At 43.0% G+C, this 18,583-nt stretch overlaps 2 protein-coding genes and 1 long non-coding RNA gene across 4 annotated transcripts; 2 read left to right on the top strand and 1 right to left on the bottom strand.

Moving 5' to 3' along the window:
• The first annotated feature begins 1,867 nt into the window (after positions 1-1,867).
• On the top strand, positions 1,868-8,229 carry LOC309371154 (uncharacterized protein). Of its 2 annotated transcripts, XM_081913826.1 has the most exons (6): positions 1,868-2,412; positions 3,764-3,835; positions 3,957-4,122; positions 4,235-4,357; positions 4,552-4,659; positions 7,579-8,229. In XM_081913826.1, exons 3-6 carry the CDS (start codon positions 3,970-3,972, stop codon positions 7,942-7,944), a joined length of 750 nt encoding a protein of 249 aa, XP_081769952.1. In that variant the 5' UTR covers positions 1,868-2,412; positions 3,764-3,835; positions 3,957-3,969; the 3' UTR covers positions 7,945-8,229. The 2 variants fall into 2 exon arrangements, with proteins under 2 accessions (XP_081769952.1, XP_081769953.1); XM_081913827.1 differs by lacking the exon at positions 3,764-3,835.
• LOC309371319 lies at positions 6,240-7,565 on the bottom strand. Its single transcript, XR_014169046.1, has 3 exons — positions 6,639-7,565; positions 6,362-6,406; positions 6,240-6,323 (listed from the first exon to the last, which is right to left on the bottom strand). It is a non-coding gene; the product is annotated as an uncharacterized lncRNA (long non-coding RNA).
• Positions 8,230-9,540: 1,311 nt separating the features above from the next.
• On the top strand, positions 9,541-13,847 carry EXOSC3 (exosome component 3). Its single transcript, XM_081913814.1, has 4 exons — positions 9,541-9,831; positions 11,068-11,217; positions 11,994-12,145; positions 13,199-13,847. Exons 1-4 carry the CDS (start codon positions 9,574-9,576, stop codon positions 13,398-13,400), a joined length of 762 nt encoding a protein of 253 aa, XP_081769940.1. The 5' UTR covers positions 9,541-9,573; the 3' UTR covers positions 13,401-13,847.
• Positions 13,848-18,583: the final 4,736 nt, after the last annotated feature.

Here is an 18,583-nt window from a genome sequence, read left to right as displayed (position 1 = left end):
TAATGTGGGTAATTTATAAGCTTGAACATTACTGTATTCAGAAAAGGAATGCTTTTAAAAACAAACCTCCACCTTTGAAAGATAGGTTAAAAAACCCTTTTATTCCTTTCCTTTCCACTAAGGTAAACACATCAGTATTCCACTTGCAACAAGAAATGACAGGTACTTGTTTTGACCCACATCTATCAAGCATCTATCAAGCATCTATCAAGAAATTAATGCTAATTTCAGCCTCCAGTATATACAGCTAAGCGGTTCCCTTAGCCAATTAGCAGCTGCAACCAAAAGGTAGGAATCATACACACTGTTTAGGCTGTTAAACTGGGTGCCAGACCCCTCTAATCCCTGGATCCAGCAAGTGTTAGAATTTAATCAAGGCTTCCAATTCATGGAATAGCCAAGCTAGCCTCCTAGTGAGGGTGATAGCTTGTGTGACAAGCCATTAAGGGGGATTGAGGGGTTTGGTGTGAGACAGCAGGTGGGTGGGGGTCCTTCCTTCAACAGATAAAGCCAGGATTTAGAGTAGAAAGATTCAGAGCAGTGATAGGACCTAGAAGTAAAGTAGCAAGGTGGAGAAGGTGTCAGAGAGCACTGTTTGATGTCTGTTTGAATCCAAGGCTGCAGTTATGGGAGAAACAAGTCCCTTTTAGGGTGACGATGCTGGGATTGTAGGCTCACTATGAATAACCCATATATCATAAAGACACCATAGTCTCCGCTGTGCCTCATTCCAAAAGGAAACATGAACCCTGGGGGAACACCTGTTATCTTGCACTGCTCGAAGATTGGAGTGACATGCAACAACACCAAAGAAGGGGACACATACAGAAGTGATACAACTTCTGTTGGGCACACCAAGTGTTCACAAATACAGATGTTCAGAAATAGCTGGTGGACTTCCACAACAATCTGTGGGGAGTGTTCTACCACCACATTTCTTTCTCATGCAAGCTTGTGCAGGCTTTTGTACTGCACTCTTCTTTAGAAATCCTAGAATGGTGATTACTCTCAAGTGAAGCTGGGCCAAATGCTTTTAATCACTATTTTGCATTAAATGTCCCTGGCCTCAAATGTTACAGCCCAATCCTATGCATGGTTACTGAGTGATAAACAAAACTTTATCCAATGCTGCTTACAAGTGTGTGAGCATAAGGCTGCTGCCTTAAGTTGCAAGTTTAACATACCATGGAGTAAGCCCCAATTGGATACACTGGACCTCAGTTCAGGGTAATTGCACATTGTATTTAGTTGGTGGTTTTTTCCCTAAAAAAATGAAATACCGCCCCTCAATGAGGCCAAACTTAGATTCACAAACTGTTTAGGAACATGAGTCCCCCTGCGTCCCCCCAGAAAAAAGCACTGAATTTAGCTGTTAGTTACTTTTCAATCCAGGGTCTCAATGTGTAACTCAGCTGGTTAGAGCATGGTCTGATAATGCCGAGGTTGCAGGTTCGATCCTTCTATGGCACAGCTGCATATTCCTGCATAGCAGGGGGTTGGACTAGATGATCCTCAGGGTCCCTTCTGACTCTACAATTCTGATTCTAATACTGTACGTAAAAGCTGTAGACTGAAATAGTACACGGACAATGCCTTCTGGCTTACAACCCAGGAATCTGGGAATGAGTGAGGTGTATTGCGCATTTGAATTTCTGCTGCGGGTGCTGAATTTATTTGTAACTGAAGTCTATATTTTGTTTTAAGTTTTTGGCTGTGTTTTTATATATATAATTATATATATATATATAATTTTATATAAATTTTATATAAATTTACACTGTGTACATTTCAACCCTGGCACTTTTGAATGAAGAGCGGGTCGTAAATACTTTCAATAAACAAAAATGTTGTTAAAAATTAATCATTTCAAAAATCGTGCTGCGCAGTTGGGTTCAAGCTCGAACTCTTCTTGCACAGCAGCGCCTTCCAGACCTGGAGAATTGGGCTCTGCTATCTCCTCCTATGTCCATCTCATGTACAACCAGCTAGCGTGCTTTTCTGTTTCCACGGTAATAATACACAAAACAGGATATTCCGACGGGAGCAGCAAGGGATTCTCTCTCTCTCTCCTTTCCTATCTCTCTGCTGCAGGTAGGGAGACGGAACGGCACCCTGAAGACGACAGCAGTAGGGCTTCTCTTCCTTTTAACCCCCTTTCCTATCTCTTGTTATGCCGGGAGACGGAAACAGTAGGCGTGCGGCGATTAAGCCAATGAGGCAGCAGCAGTGCGCGCGCGCGCGCAGCCGAGACGCTTGTGGATGTACTGCGCCGCCTCGTGGGCGGGGCTATGCCGAGTAAGGCGTCCCGGTTGCTAGGCGACGGGGAGCCCGAACCCCCGCGATCGGGCCCCATAAGGCAGAGTGCAGTCCGGGGAAACAAGCGGATTCGCAGGGGCGCTTGGCTGGCTAGTGGTACGGTGCAGATTTAATTATTTACTTTGGAGGGATAGTAGCATTAATGTCATTTATAAAGCTACCTAAAGAAAAATTTAAAAATTCTGTACCTGGGACACATTTCTTTTCTTTTTCTGAATTAATTTTTAAGTAGACTTTAAATATAAAGGGTTTATTTAATTGACTGGGATGCAAAAGGCTTCCTTGCAAAGTTTAAAAACTTTTGCTCACTTTGGTCCCGTAAAAGGTAAGGCTTTGTTCGGCGTTCCCCAATCTTTGGGGCACCCACCGGCTAGCAATCGCTGTTTCTTACCGAATCTTTGGGAAAGGAATGATCAGGGGTGTTGATAGAATCACACACTCATTCATGGAGTTGGAAGGGGCCCTGAGGGTCATCTAATCCACCCCCCTGCAATGCAGGAATCTTTTGCCCAAGGTGGGGCTTGAACCCACAGCCCTGAGATTAAGAGTCGCATGCTCCACCAAATGAGTGTAGCCACAGTTCCTGTGAAGGGCTGTCAGGATCGCCAAGGTGATGTGATCATTGTGCTATGCAAATATTAAGTAACTGGTCTTTTCTCTTTTTCCTGCTCCGTTTGCATATACAGTGGTACCTCGGGTTACATACGCTTCAGGTTACAGACTCCGCTAACCCAGAAATAGTACCTAGGATTAAGAACTTTGCTTCAGGATGAGAACAGAAATCGTGCTCCGGCGGTGCGGTGACAGCAGGAGGCCCCATTAGCTAAAGTGGTGCTTCAGGTTAAGAACAGTTTCAGGTTAAGAATGGACCTCCGGAATGAATTAAGTACTTAACCCGAGGTACCACTGTATTTATCTCCCATTGGATTTGTGGGAGGCCTCTTCCAGCATCCCTCCTGTGCATGCAGAGGAGCTGCTGTGCATGCAGCTTCTTGTCCCAACTGGTTTAGCTCCAGTAAATATCTATAAAGGTAAAGGTACCCCTGACCATTAGGTCCAGTCGTGGCCGACTCTGGGGTTGCAACGCTCATCTCGCTTTATTGGCCAAGGGAGCCGGCGTACAGTTTCTGGGTCATGTGGCCAGCATGACTAAGCCGCTTCTGGCAAACCAGAGCAGCGCACGGAAACGCCGTTTACCTTCCCGCCGGAGCGGTACCTATTTATCTACTTGCACTTTGACGTGCTTTCGAACTGCTAGGTGGGCAGGAGCAGGGACGAGCAACGGGAGCTCACCCCGTCGCGGGGATTCGAACTGCCGACTTTCTGATCGGCAAGTCCTAGGCTCTGTGGTTTAACCCACAGCGCCACCCGCGTCCCTGCTAACTATCTATACCCATATATATATTACAATTTTAATAAATAATAAAAATGTTTTCATTCGCTGCAGAAAGCAAAGTATGCTTTGAAAATACAGCTGAGATGTAAGAAAGTGCAGGGAGGACGCTGGCAAAGGCAAAAGGTAAAGAAACGTGATTAGAGTGCAGGATCTTGGGAATTATTTCCGGAACATTGATTTTATTAACTTGGAAGGAAGGGATGTGATCTGGCAAGAGTTCACCCAATGTACCATATCCATGCAGAGCTTGGCACAAGATGGGGATGGATGTGAAATATCTCAAGGGACGCATAGGAAGATGTTTGGCTGAGGGACTTGCGGAAGCGGCGGACCGTCGGCCTGTGGACCCAATCGATTTCCTGGCACACTTTATTTACAACTACAAGAACAGATTAAATGAAGAAGAAAAGGTAATGCATCTCTTCTTAATTTAAAAGCAAATGGTGAAGAAAGCTAGCATCAAGGAGACAGGATTTCTATTAATCCTTTGTGCGCTTCCCCAATACTTTGTGCTTTTTTTAGAGGAGGGTAGAGAGGGCCGAGCTGGAACGTGAGCATGAAGAAGCCCTTGCAGAAGCGAAGAGGATAGAAAAGCTGAAAGCAGAAGAGCTCCTGGTTGCCAAGAAATTTGAAAAACAGCAGCAGGTCTGAAACCCTTTCCTAAGCAATATTAAGTTTACCATATGAATAGGTGAGATGATTTGTAATGACAGCAGAGGGCTCAAAATAAGCCAGTAATACCATTGTAGTGAATGGCTATTGGGTTTTAAATGATGAGTGGCTGAGACACCATCAATCATTTGTTTTAGTTAGCTAAATCACATTTTTATTTTATAAAGATCATTAAAGAGCAGCAATCCAAGAAGACAACTGCAGAGTTATCTGGGAAGGATGGAGTACCAATTCTGCAGAGTATTGAAGAAACTGACAAAAATCATATAAATGAAGTGAGTAACAACATGTATGTGGGTTTATTGTCTCAGAATTCCCTTTTAATAATGAAACTGGGTGGTTGAGTTTTTCAGTCTGAGAGTAAAATGAGGCCACCAAAAAATAAGGGAGTAGTTTCTATATACCCAGGTATGCAGAAGTATAAAAGTGTGTAAATGAAAAAGCTTTCTTTTTAAATAAAACAACTGCTCTATGACCTTCCACGAACTGTGACCTTCCAAGAATGTGGGCACCGAGATAAGAAAACAGAGTAACTAATTGTTTGGTGAATGAATTTCTGGATTCTCAATGAACACTTTAGACGGGAGCTCCTTTGTCTTTCCTATCTCTATTGCTTGGAGTCAGGTGTGTGTAGCTGACCAGTTATAGCTCTAATGAAATCCTCAATTTCTCCATTATTTTTTATGGACATTTCTCACTTCCATCTGGGAACCTCAGGACAAAGGGAAGAAGCTGAGCAGATTGTATGAGTCTAAAATCTAAGTCTCTAGTCAATGCATGGAATCAGATGAATAAAATAAATTGAAAGAGAGAGGGAATTAATTGGTGTGTCAAGATCCTAAAAGCTTATAATATTATAATGAATAACATTAGTTTTGGATGAGGAGAGATGTAGGTCATGAGATTAAAGTCTCCTCCCCAGACTATACACCACTAGCCTCTCTTCTTTACCCTGAAGGAGACAAAAAAGCCACTGTGACCTCATTATGATGCTGCCTCCCTAAAGGAGAGAGGCTGTCCACTGTGATCTCATGATGATGTTGCCTCCTTGAAGGAGAGTCTGGCCACTGTAACCTCATGGTGATGCTGCCTCCATGATGATGAGGCCTGCCTGAACGAGGGTGGCTGGCCACTGTGACCTCATGATGTTTATGTTGGGATACTGCCAGGGAGACATCAGCCATCAAGGCCCCACGCCGATGCCGGACGATCCATCGATCTCCCATCGATACAGTATCAGTCAATTAGCGACACGAGCTTCCAGAAATAGCTTACCATATTCCAGAGCTGGTGCACGCTCTTATCAGCAGAGTTCACATAGCGAAAGATGCACTCAAGAGAGCATTATTTATAACTTTATTCAGCGTTGGTCAGAACAAAGAGAAAACATGACTGCCTGCTTCGATGTCTCAGACACAGAGAGAAAACGAAAGCAATAGACAAACATAAACTTCCTGTGAACAGGAAATACGCGGACTCTGTGACTCACAAAGCCTGCTCCCTTTTAAGGTGGAACGGAAATATCCTAACAGTTTATGCCTCCCGGAAGGAGAGAGGCTGGCCACTGTGACCTCATGATGATGCTGCCTCCTGGAATGAGGAAGAAGAGTTTTTTTTGGATTTGATATCCCGCATTTCACTCCCTTTAAGGAGTCTCAAAGCGGCTAACATTCTCCTTTCCCTTCCTCCCCCACAACAAACACTCTGTGAGGTGAGTGGGGCTGAGAGACTTCAAAGAAGTGTGACTGGCCCAAGGTCACCCAGCAGCTGCATGTGGAGGAGCGGAGACGCGAACCTGGTTCCCCAGATTACAAGACTACCACTCTTAACCACTACAACACACTGGCTCATGATGATGTCTCCCTAAGGGAGAGAAAAAAGCCATTGTGACCTCATGATGATGCTGCCTCCCTGAAGGAGAGAAAAAAGCCACTGTGACCTCATGATGCCTCTGAAGGAGAGGCTGGCCACTGTGACCTCATGATGATGCCTCCCTAAAGGAGAGAAAAAAGCCACTGTGACCTCATGATGATGCTGCCTTCCGGAAGAAGGGTGGCTGGCCAGTGACCTCATGATGATGTTTCCTCCCGGAAGGAGGGAGACTGGCCACTGTGACATCATGATGCTACTGCCTCCCGGATCGAGGGTGGCTGGCCACTGTGACCTCATGATGATGTTGCCTCCCTGAAGGAGAGAAAAAAGCCAGTGACCTCATGATGATGTCTCCTTAAAGGAGAGAGGAAGCCACTGTGACCTCATGATGTTGCTTCCCTAAAGGAGAGTTTACCACTGTATATACCACTGTATATACCAAGCACCCTGCACACACACAAAATGAATATTCTCCCCAATTTTGTAGTCTTGGACATGCAAGGAGGGTAATTTTATTAGAAACATTCAAACATGCAGTGTTACTAACTCTAGTCTGAAGAGGTACAGTTCAGGAGGGAAAAATAACCAAAGCTCTCATCTAGTGTACTTTTTGTTTTTGCAGATAGGTTGTTCCATTCTGGGTTAGGTCCGACCCTGGGGGTTGGAAAGGCAAGGTAGAAAGGCCACTTCCTGTAGAGTGGGAGTAGCTACCTATCGCTCTCCAACTTAACTTAAAAATGGAAACATCTGCAACATACGCAGAAATGCAACATCACTGTTGGATCACCCTGAAACAGGAAAAACAAATGGAAACTATAAGTGTGAAATCAATCATCAGCGGGAGAACCACCAATATAAGGAGAGAGGAAGTGAACATTTGAGTCAGTGGGTGGGTGGAATGCCTGTATTCATAAGAACAGAAGGTTCACTAGATAAGAACGTTGTTTTCTTACTTTATTTATAAGGGAGTATTCTTTATTGGGTTGTAAAAAAGTACTGCCTCCCTGGGAAGGCATTCTTCCTTGCCCAAACAGTCCAGCATATGCCATGCTGGCTTGAGGACTCAGTGAAGGTCCTTATGGCCAAAGACTACCTTGGCTGAGGTTGAGTTATTATGAACATTTTATTATTTATTAAATATTTTTGTTACAAAATAATTGTATTTTTAATATTTTCTTGGAAGTTGCCCAGAGTGGCTAGGGAAACCCAGCCAGATGGGCGGGGTATAAATGATAAATTATTATAACTGATTTCAAAAGGAGAATTTTCATGGTGGTGTATGTCCCTGTGCTCATGTATATGATGTTGATTTGTATTAACAGAAGAGAACAGAAGAGAAGGATGTGAGGATTCCAGAAAAACATGAAAATACTTCTGAGTCAAAGAAAGAAACCTTAGAAGACAAATTGGATCAAGGTTACATCAGTGTTGTAAAGGCTGAATTGGGTGAGACACCTGGTGAGGAGAATATCAGCACAACTCTCCAGGAAGGCTTGACAGAGATAACCATGGATGAAGATTTTAATCGGATTCCGCAGGAGACAATGGATGACGGAGGTGAAAGCCGGTTGGAACATGATGAAGTAAATCAGAATGAACATGATACAGAAACAGAAGATGACACGGAAGATGAAGAAGCCACTCCGGATGAGGAATCCAAATCCAGTCAAGAGCTGAATTTGGAGTAACAGTGCAATCCTAACCATGTTTACTCAGAATTAAGTCCCATTGAGTTCAGCAGGACTTTCTCACAAGATGTTGTGCATAGGACTGTGACCCAAAAATGAAAGCAGCAGCTTCTGAGTTGGTTTAGATTCTTCTGTTTCTCTAACTTGCAGTGTTCTGGGTTGGATGATCAAGGTGTTTCTACTACAGTTGTTGATTTCAGTAGAACTAAACCGCAAGAGTCCTTTTAACTTTGACATTTTCATATTAGGGAAAAGGTCATGCAAATAAAATTCAGGTCTAGATTTGTCGGTTTTCATTACACTTTTTCAAGACTTTATTACTCTTGAGATGTGCATGATAGACTTACTCAGCTACTGTACTGTGCTTCTTAAAAACTCAATGGCGGTTGTCACATATCTTTGTGTCTCCACTAACTACCAGATGGTGTCGCCATAGCTTTGGAAACCAGGAGATGAATCATTGTGGTCTTTTATCTCATTCCCTGTTAAATTAGAAAGTTGAAGCTAGAAAGGAATATTTACAGAGGTAATTAAAATATCTGAGACAAGTTCAGTGATAAACTAAAACTAGATTAAAACACACACCAATATTCTACATACAGGGGATGCTTGTCTAAGGGTAGTGAAGGTGCCTGCCTGGTGTCAATAGGCAGTGAGTTCCATAGCATAGGTGCTGCCATATTAGAAGATGGATTTCTTACCAATGCAGAGCGGGTATTATGTGGCACCACCTGTAGCAGTGCCAGTTCTGCAGACTGAAGCGGTTGAGTGAGTGTAAGACGATCTCGCAGCTAAACTGATCCCAAACAAACCAAACCCTCCCAGTAGCACCTTAGAGACCAAGGAAGTTTGTTATTGGTATGAGTTTTCATGGGCATGCGCACTTCTTCAGATTGGTATCTGAAGATGGAATACTGGAAGGAATTTTTATTTTTGTTTTGTTTTGACTAAGGCAGACCAACACGGCTCTACCTGTAACTGATCCCAAGTTGTTAAGGGCTTTGCATGCTAACAGCAACACCTTGAACGGGGCTTGATAGCAAATCAGCAACTGTTGTGCCTAACAGACATCCCACACACAAATACCACCCCCCAGTTTCGCTCCTTTTGCATGCATGCATGCAGTCACATGGCGCTCTCACTCCTCCTACACTGCAAAACGACCGTCTGCCCTTGATGCTTCCCTTGAAATCCCTGCATTGCAGCGGGGTTGGACTAGATGACCCTGGGAGGGTCCCTTCCCAATCAACAAAGGAGATACAGTAGCTCAATTCTGTAGATGACCTTCGGGGTCCCTTCCAACTCTACAGTTCTGTGACAACCGGGTGGCCACCTGCCATGAATGCTTTAGTTGAGATTCCTGCATTGCAGGGGGTTCGACTCGATGACCAGTGGGGGTCCCTTCCAACTCTAAAATTCTACGATCCCGTGGGAAAGGATGCCAGGAGGCGAGTGCCTTTCTAGCCCATTCTATCTCTATAGTGGCAGGAGTCCATCGGCGATCCTGGCAAAGGACGAAGGGCAGAGAGAGAGAGAGAGGACGGAGGGAATCGCCTGCGCATGCGCGAGAAGGCCCTTATTCCCGCATGCGCAGTGAAAGCAGGAGCAAGCGGGCTGTTTTGTGGCGTCATGGCGCGCTCGGCTGAGGAGCTTGTAGGGCAGGTGGTGCTGCCGGGGGACGCCCTGTTCCTGCCGGGCCACGCCGAGGCGGACAGCGAGAGGCTGTGCTTGGCCACTGGAGGCCCCCAGAAAGGGCGGCTGGTTTGCGGGCCCGGGCTGAGGCGCGGCGGGGACGGGCTGCTGGTCGCCAAGTGCGGGCTGCTGCGCTACCGCGGCGGCGGAAGTGGCTCCGGGGGAACCTATTGGGTGGACTCTCAGCAGAGGCGGGTAAGGCGGGGCGGGCTGACGGAAGTGGCGGGCTGGGAAACGGCGCATGCGTGGCAGGGTGGCGGTTGGCGGGCGCCTCGTCGGGGATTCAGCACCGTTATTTCACAGGGAGGAGACAGGGAGGCGAGCTTTTTCTGGCCACGTTTTCATTTATTTATTCTGTAGAATGGTTCTCTTTTTTAAAACAACAGCAGCAGACTGGGTTACAAAAAAAGGTGTTTTCTATAGTACTGGAATTTTTAGGCTTAAAAAAAAAATTAATTAAAAACAGTGCCTCATTCAGTCGCACTGCAGACAGGATTCCAGACAGTCATTAATGTCTTGAACCGCCCTGAGATCTACGGGTGAAGGACGATATGCCAAATAAATACATTCCCAATTATTATTAAGGAAGGTGGGGAGGAGGACTGGTTTCATAACAACCGCGTTATTTGTTTGTTTCATAAGAATTGTAAAACTGCAATAACAGTCAAAGCAGTTTACAAAAAAAGGTGCTGTTGTTTTGTACAGCGCTGCTTGTTTTATTTTTTTATATTAAAAATGTTAACCTCATCCAGTAACGCCTCTGGTAGGAGATCTGTATAATCTTGATACCCCGCAACTTGGAGAACACCTTTTCAGCTAGAACAGATATTAAGCACTTTCTGGAATCGGTTTTCTGTAAGAACCCACTTTGGCTACAGTGTCCTTTGATTCATGTCAGAATAGCCCAAGAGAGTTGGAAACCAAGCATTTTGCTGTGTTTTTATTTCATTATTATGTTATTCACTATGTATAATAAACACGATTTTAGCGATTAACTGTACTGTACCAGGATGCAGAGTGAAATTGGATGAAGTGTAGTATGAACCTTTTAAGAATACCCTATACTTCATCTCCATACACCTTATGACAACACTGTAAGGTCTTATGCCCAGATTTTGTATGTGTGTATATATGGGCAGAATGGTTTGGATCACATGCTGCACCAAGGTAAACCATAGTTTAGTACAAACATACGGGCTGCTGCACCAAGGTAAACCATAGTTTAGTACAAACATACGGGCTCCTGCAGAGAACAGTGTGTCCACTTTGCCCATTCTTGGTCATTCTGCTGCTACGCTAAGTGGATTGTGATGGATTGTGTTTGAGGAGCATACTGTGTAATATTGGCATTTTGCTTGTTTTGAAGGCTAAACCAATCTGCATATTTAAAATTACTTTCCTCCTTTGCTCCCAAATTCTTTTCATGACTAGTATGTTCCAGTCAAGGGAGACCATGTGATTGGCATAGTGACCACCAAAGCTGGGGACATATTCAAAGTGGATGTTGGGGGAAGTGAGCAAGCATCTCTATCCTACTTGGCATTTGAAGGCGCAACCAAAAGAAACAGGCCAAACGTGCAGGTGAGGAGTCTGAACATGACTGACAGCATTGATTCCCTAAAGCTACATTCTATACACAATTTCGTGAGAGCCTCGTTGAGTTCAGTGTGATTTACTGCCATAGACAGGATTATGTTGTTAGGCTTGTGCTAATTATTCACAATGGTAATATTGAGTCAATACCTCTCCTTTAGTCACAGTGTTTTATCAGTAGATCTCTGTGTGAACATGTTGAAGGAGATCACGTACACCATGAGCAAAAAGTTTAAATTCCTTTGCATGTTGCTCCTTCTCCATCTGTCAATTTATGACAAGAGCTCCTGATCTTTGGAATATGCATGTGGTAACAAATTACTCATTGTCATGCTTAGATAGCCAAGAGTAATAGGAACAGGCTTTGCCTGTTTGGGTTCCTTTTAAAATCAGTGTTGGACAGTTAAGAGTCTGATGTTGGGTCTTCCTTTTACTGCTGGACTATTGACACTTAAGCTCGGATGTCTTTTGTTGTTCGACAATATTTTATGTCAGTTGACCGACGTGCCAACACTACATCTCACAGACTTTTGTTGCCCTGTTTAATGAGAACAGCAAGCAACTACATGCCTGGCAAAATGATTTCTTAATAAAACTCTTAATTTGTAATGTAACATAGCCTCCCACATTTCAGATGAATATAGAAACATTCTTGTGTGACGAAGCTAATTGGATATAAATGTATTAAAGTTGAACACAATACCTTTCATAAGAGTTACACATTCAGAACCATTTCATCTATTTATGTATATTTTTTTCCTTAGGTGGGAGACCTTATTTATGGACAGTTCATTGTTGCCAATAAAGATATGGAACCTGAGATGGTCTGTATTGACAGCAGTGGCCGAGCAAATGGAATGGGAATCATTGGACAAGATGGTTTCTTATTCAAGGTGTCATTAGGCCTAATAAGAAAGTAAGTGTGACAGATTTCTAACCAAGTATTTTGAGCTTGGAAGTTCTAGCTTAGATTGCAAAAGCAAATTACATGCTTGGCAGTGCAACTGTTATATGCGAACTAGGATTAATATCACTTTGGCATTTTAATTGCATGTCAAAATTGACGTAACTAAAAAAAAAGATGTAATAACTGAAGACTACTAATCAATACAGACTTCTATCAGGGTAACTGACACAAACTCTTCCAGGACTTTAGTGCTTTAGATGTGAGAGGTTATGTTTTTCTTGAAGATTCTTTGCATATACAAAACTAAAATGTTTGGGAAGAAAGCCAAGGAAGAACTTTTCTCCCTGGCATGTTTTTGTTGCACAAATAATACGTTAATTTATCAGTCAGTCATGTAGTTTCTCACTCTGCCCTTAGCCCTCTTGACCAGCAATCTAAAGAGTGATAGTCCCATGAAAATGTTTTATACCACCTCATCTTAGTGAGATATAACTTGATAATGGGCATCTCCCAAGTCCCAAAATGAGTGGGCCTGTGAAATTGCAGGTTACCGTATTTTTCGCCCTATAGGGCGCACCGGCCCATAGGACGCACCTCGCTTTGGGGAAAATGAATATAAAAAAAATATCCCCCCCCCCGACCCCAGCCCCCAGAACAGGCTGCTATCCGCAAGCCTTGCGAGCCTGGCGGCAACTCCCGCCGGACTCGCAAGGCTTGCGGATAGCTTCCTGAAGCCTGGAGAGCGAGAAAGGTCAGTGCGCACCGATGCCTCTCGCTCTCCAGGCTTCAGCGAAAGCCTGCATTCACCCCATAGGATGCACACACATTTCCCCTTCATTTTTGGAGGGGAAAAAGTGCGTCCTATAGGGTGAAAAATACGGTACTTTTTCAGCAAAATCCTTTTTTTAAAAAAAGCATCCCAACACCTGCTCTGATTTGGGTAGGTCCTAAAGAAAAAAATGTAGCTTTGTAAGAATTGAGGTCTTAACCGTTAGAAGTATGAACAGTTTACCAGAGCCATATATTGACTTTTCTTCCCTTCACATTTTATTTTGATTGCAGACTCTTAGCTCCGGAGTGTGAAATAATCCAAGATTTGGGACAACTTTATCCATTTGAACTGGTTTTAGGAATGAATGGGAGAATTTGGGTGAAAGCCAAAACAATTCAACAGACTTTAATTGTTGCAAATGTCTTAGAAGCCTGTGAACACATGACTGCAGAACAGAGGAAACAAGCCGTTTCCAAGCTGTTAGACAACTGATGGGAAGGAATTTTATATAGATATTCTTATGTGGAAATGATGACCCAGAAATGCATTTTTAATTTTTTTTTATATTTAAGGCAATAAATGTTACAGTTCAAATACTTTTATTTTTTTATTCTGCATCTTTTGCTCTTGAGTTTATTTTGTGACAAATTATGTCTGCTTGTTGTTCCCAGTGGCAGACTGTGACTTGTAGTGCACTTTTTGTAAAAGTATGCATACTTTTATAACTAAGTCAGTGGTATTTGCAAAACAAAGGGAACCTCCCTTTGGTCTGTTATTTTTATTCTCATTGTATTTTTAGTGACTTGCATCTTGATTAAGTTGTAATTTCAGTGGGGTTTTACACCCATGCGAGTGGGCATAGACTTGCAATTACTTTTTGCCAGCTTTACTTGATGAAGCTGTGAAAAATAAAGAAAAAGGTTTGTATCAATGAAAGAAGAGGCTTATGCCTTGATTGCTTGTTTCCAGAAAGAACTGATTTTGTTGCACTTTCCTTGAGAAGTGTGTGTTTTTTAAATTTTATATACCAGGGGTGGCCAACTCCCAAGATACTGCAATCTACTCACAGGGTTAAAAACTGGCAGTGATCTACCCCCTTTTTTGGGTTCAGGTCAAAGTTGTTGAGCTTTGGGAGCTTTTGGGAAGGCTCATTTTGGGGAGGTTCAGGTCAAAGATGTTGGGGGTTTTTTTAGGGAGGAGATAAATTGTTGAGCTTTTTTTTTTAGGGGAGCCACAGTTGTTCAGCTTCTATGGGGGAAGCCAATGATCTACCAGTAATCTGCTGCAGATGTCCGGTGATCTACCTGTAGATCACAATCTGTCTGTCTGTTGGACATGCCTTTTATATACTGTTTGATTGCAGGAAAAGCCTTCAAAGCATTTACATAAAAAGATAAAACAATATGATTATCACTAAAAAAAATTTACAACCATAATTTAAAACATATAGAAAGTTTGAACCACAATAGACTAGACTAAAACAAATTAAAACTTTATAAACGTTTGGGTAGGCTTATCTAAATAAGAATGTATTTAGCATGAATGGAAAAGAATACAGTGAAATTGCCTGCCAGCTATCAGATCTTGAAGTTGGCTCCCATAATTGTTCCTTATAGTGTTCTAAGAACTATTCAACTTCCTCTTGGAAAAAAAACACATTACTACTTTCTGAAGTGCACAATCTTGCTGATGCCTTTTTGCTGGATTGTCCTGCATCAGAAGGCTGGGACTGCACATTTTAATGTTCCCCTGTAATTTTCCAGATTTCAGTTCACATAGGAAAAGCACTGTGCTTTTTTCTTTAGAGGAATTGGAGTCTCACTTAAAATACTTCATTGGAGGAGAGGGATTCTCTAGCATTTGTGATGGCTCTCCCCCCCCCCCCCATTTCTTCCACTCTGTCTCCACCCCTTTACAGGTCTATATTCAGCTTTTCTGTGCTGTACTAGGTTGTAATTGATACATGATCAGGGCTTTTTTCCAGCTGTAACTCGCAGGAAGTCAGTTCCGGTGCCTCTCAGGTGGGCGCCATTGCCATTAAAAGAGAACAAGGGAGTCGTTCATGGTGAGTTCTGGCACCTCTTTTTGTGGAATGCTTTCCCTTGGGAGGCTTGCCCAGTGCCTTCATCACATATCTTTAGGCGCCAGACAAAAACATTACTCTCACATTAGTTCTTTGGTTGATTAAACTATGGCCTTTTAAATGTGTTAGGGGTTGTTACAGTCCTTTTATTTAAGTATTTTGTGGTTTTATGTTTTGAATTGCCTTGTGATCTTTGAAGGAGAGTGTATAAATTTAATGAATAATAACATGCCTTTGCAGCTCCTTACCCCCTTGCCCCAGTAAAATTACTGTATTTTTCGCTCCATAGGGCACACCTAGTTTTCAGAAGGGGAAATCAAGGGGGAAAATATGATTCCCCTCCCCCCCCCAGCTCTGGGAGCAGCGGACAGGCTGCACGCAGCCTGTGCGCTTCTCCCAGACTTTCTCCCTGCTTTTGCGGGAGGTGGGGGAATTCCCCCACCTCCTGCAAAAGCGGCCAGTCAGTCCCTTGTCCCTCCTCGGGGAAAAGCCCCCAAGAGCGGCACGCTCTTTAAAGGGTGCTCGGCTCCTGTGGGTTTTTCTACGAGGGGGGGGGGAATTCCCCCCCCTCGTAGAAAAGCCAGCAAAAGCCGCGCACCCTTTAAAGGGTGCGCGGTTTTTGCATGCTTTTGCGGGAGGTGGGGGAATCCCTCCATCTCCCGTAGAAGCCGTGTGCTCTTTAAAGGGTGTGCGGCTCCTGTGGGCTTTTGTACGAGGTGGGAGAAGGGACTGATGCGGCCAGTCAGTCCCTTCTCCCTCCTGGGGAAAAGCCCGCAAGAGCCGCACGGAGCTTGTGTGCAGCTCTTGGGGGCTTTTCCTGCCTGCCTCCCCCCTGCATTCGCTCCATAAGACACACACATTTCCCCTTGCTATTTAGGAGGGGGAAAGTGCGTCCTATAGAGCGAAAAATACGGTAGGTAGTCAGTTACTAGATAGGGGTGTGTGTGTCAAACTCAGATTTGCTGCTGTGCAGTGGGTGTAACAGCCCTGAATTAGAACTTGGGTATTCATGCATGTTGCTGCTACTTGTACCTTCTCTCTCTCTTTCTTTTTAAAATTCATACTTTATTGAAATTCATAGATAACAAAAATCTTAAATAAAAAAGACAATCTTTTGTAAGTAATCTTATATAAATTTACAAATATAAATTAATTCAACCTTATACAGTCTCTTTCACTCTACATTTGTACAAAAGTATGTTTGACTTCCCATCATCTCCCAATGTATTTAACATTTTTAATATCAAATGTACTTACAATTATTACCTTAATCTTTCTACATTTTCTAATACATTCGTACAACATATCGTACCAGTTTTCCTAATTTCTTTGTAGTTAATTTACACAGGGGTCATTCAAATGCTGTCATAGATGTCATACTGCTATTGTGTTTTTGTAAATACAGTATCTCTTAAATATATCCCATTTTTGAATAAATAACTGTTTTGTATTACCTCTCAGCCTGTTAGTCAGTTGTGCCATTTCTGCGTATTCTAGTAATTTATTCTGCCATTCCGATAGGGTTGGAACCTTTTCCCCTTTCCAGTTCATTGCAATTAACATTCGGGCGGCGGCTGTTGCATATAAGAAAATTTATTTTACATTTTTTGGTATATCTCTACCTAGAATTCCAAGCAGGAAAGATGGATTTTTTAAAGGATGTTAATTTAAAGATCTTTTTCATCTCACTGTAAATGAGATTCTAAAACTCTTTAATTTTCCTGCATGTCCACCACATACAGGTATGATACATATTTCCTTCACTTTTCCCACCAGCATATGTTTGAGACATTTTTGTACATCTTTGAAAGCTTCGATGAAGTAAGATATCTAAACTACCTCTTCATTAGGTTTTCTTTGATGGTATAGCATGCTGTAAAATTCATATTTGTCTTCCAAAGAGTTCCCACTCACTCATCAGAATGGTATGTCCAATGTCCTGCGCCCATCTAATCATCACTCCCTTCACCTCCTCCTCCTTGACTTCCCAGTTAAGGAGGAGTCGGTACATATTTGAAATTATCTTAGTTTTATTATTTAATAATTTTCTTTCCAATTTAGAGGGCTCAGTGGTGAAACTGGTTTTTTTATCTTGCTTAAATGTCTCAGAGAGTAGATGATACTCTAGCTACTTGTACCTTTTCTGATTTGATAAGCTCTGCCTAGAATATGTATGCCTATAGGAAATGCCTTTGGGGCTCTTAGAAATCCCATTTGTGCTGTTCATGTTAAACCTTTGAGCTTCATGTGAATTACTTGAAGTGGAAGTATGTCAACAGATAAGACTTGCCTTGCTAGATCCAAACGAAAGACCCATCTAATGCATCCTTCTGTCTTGTTAGCCAGCCAGATGTCCTCTGGGAAACATACAAGGTAGGCTTGAAGGAAATGCTCTTCTCTTGTTTTGCCCCAATGTCTGGTTTGCTGGTTACGAATATCCAAAACTGATCTGAAGGGGAGGCTGTTTTCCTTGCCTTACTCCTTGCTTAACAGTTTTGAAGCTGAACTTTAATATAACCATTAATACTTGTAAGGTATCTAAATACTATAGTCTATAATTTAACAATCACATTTTTTCCCAGAAAGCTGCCTGATTGCATCTCCACCGAAACGTATGTCTACATTATCAACTGACATCACCAGAATTTAAAGAATCTGTGACAGGGAAGTGGGGAAGAGTGACCAATAAATACCTGGGCCAGCAATAAACACACTTTTAAAATGCTGAGAATGATTCTGGCATCCAGTTTAGGCTCTACCCAGGTACTGCCTGAAATGCTTTAGAGACCTGTAAAACTAGTTTGACAGGCCCCTAGTTTGACAGGGGCTTCAAGTAAATCTATAGATGGGTAAATATTACAGTATAGTGTGAACATGGATAGGAATTTCCTCTCCAACTGCTTGTCCTATTTTGATGGCTGGCTTTCAGGTTACTCAGCCTCTTGTAGACCAGTTGCTTGGAGTTTTGTGGCCATCCATGTGTTGAGTTGACGCTTGACCATCCTGGCTCCTAAAAGCAGCCAGAGGAAGCTTGGCTAGAGGAGGTGGCGGTTGTGAACACCTCCCTTGATGACGCTGTTCTACAGTTTTGTTCAGTGAGAAGCAGGGATTAGTCTTGTTGACAGAACTTATTTTCAGATTGCGCCCTGTGCCTGTTTTAATTTGCCATCATTAAGGGGCATGAGAAAGCCATAGCTCAACCCCAGACATTCTTACATATTAGCCTTCTTCAGGCATTACATAAAGAGGGCAAGTGCGGCGAAAAGGGTCATGTGGGGTCATGCACTTAGCTCAGTTCTTAGGTGCAGCTTTTATATTGTCCTGCACTCTTCATGAGGCTGCCCTTGGAGACTGTTTGGAAGCTGCAATTGATACAGGATGTAAAAGCCAGGGTGCAGATGGGCACTATTGACTGGGTGCTCTTACACTAGTCCTTAAACCTGCACTGGTTGCCAGCATGCTTCTGAGCCCAATTCAAGGTTCTTCTGTTTTGAAATCACTGACTTGACTCCCAGATGTCTAAACTGCCTCCTTCCGCAAACGCCTGGTGTTGAAATCTTTCACTATACGTTCTGTATAGGTAGATCAGTGT

Source organism: Podarcis melisellensis (assembly GCF_964234715.1).
Source record: "Podarcis melisellensis genome assembly, chromosome: 5".
NCBI classification, from domain to species: domain Eukaryota; kingdom Metazoa; phylum Chordata; class Lepidosauria; order Squamata; family Lacertidae; genus Podarcis; species Podarcis melisellensis.
Note: the sequence above shows the minus strand (reverse complement) of the source record. Positions and strands in the feature narration are given on the sequence as shown.

Bases quoted from the DNA above. Each gene is read 5' to 3' on its own strand.
- LOC309371154 (XM_081913827.1), top strand. From the start codon at position 3,970: ATGGGGATGGATGTGAAATATCTCAAGGGACGCATAGGAAGATGTTTG. The intron at 4,123-4,234 runs GTAATGCATCTC...TGCTTTTTTTAG, and splicing joins GATTAAATGAAGAAGAAAAG to AGGAGGGTAGAGAGGGCCGA. The intron at 4,358-4,551 runs GTCTGAAACCCT...TATTTTATAAAG, and splicing joins AATTTGAAAAACAGCAGCAG to ATCATTAAAGAGCAGCAATC.
- EXOSC3 (XM_081913814.1), top strand. From the start codon at position 9,574: ATGGCGCGCTCGGCTGAGGAGCTTGTAGGGCAGGTGGTGCTGCCGGGG. The intron at 11,218-11,993 runs GTGAGGAGTCTG...TTTTTTCCTTAG, and splicing joins GAAACAGGCCAAACGTGCAG to GTGGGAGACCTTATTTATGG. The intron at 12,146-13,198 runs GTAAGTGTGACA...TTTTGATTGCAG, and splicing joins TCATTAGGCCTAATAAGAAA to ACTCTTAGCTCCGGAGTGTG.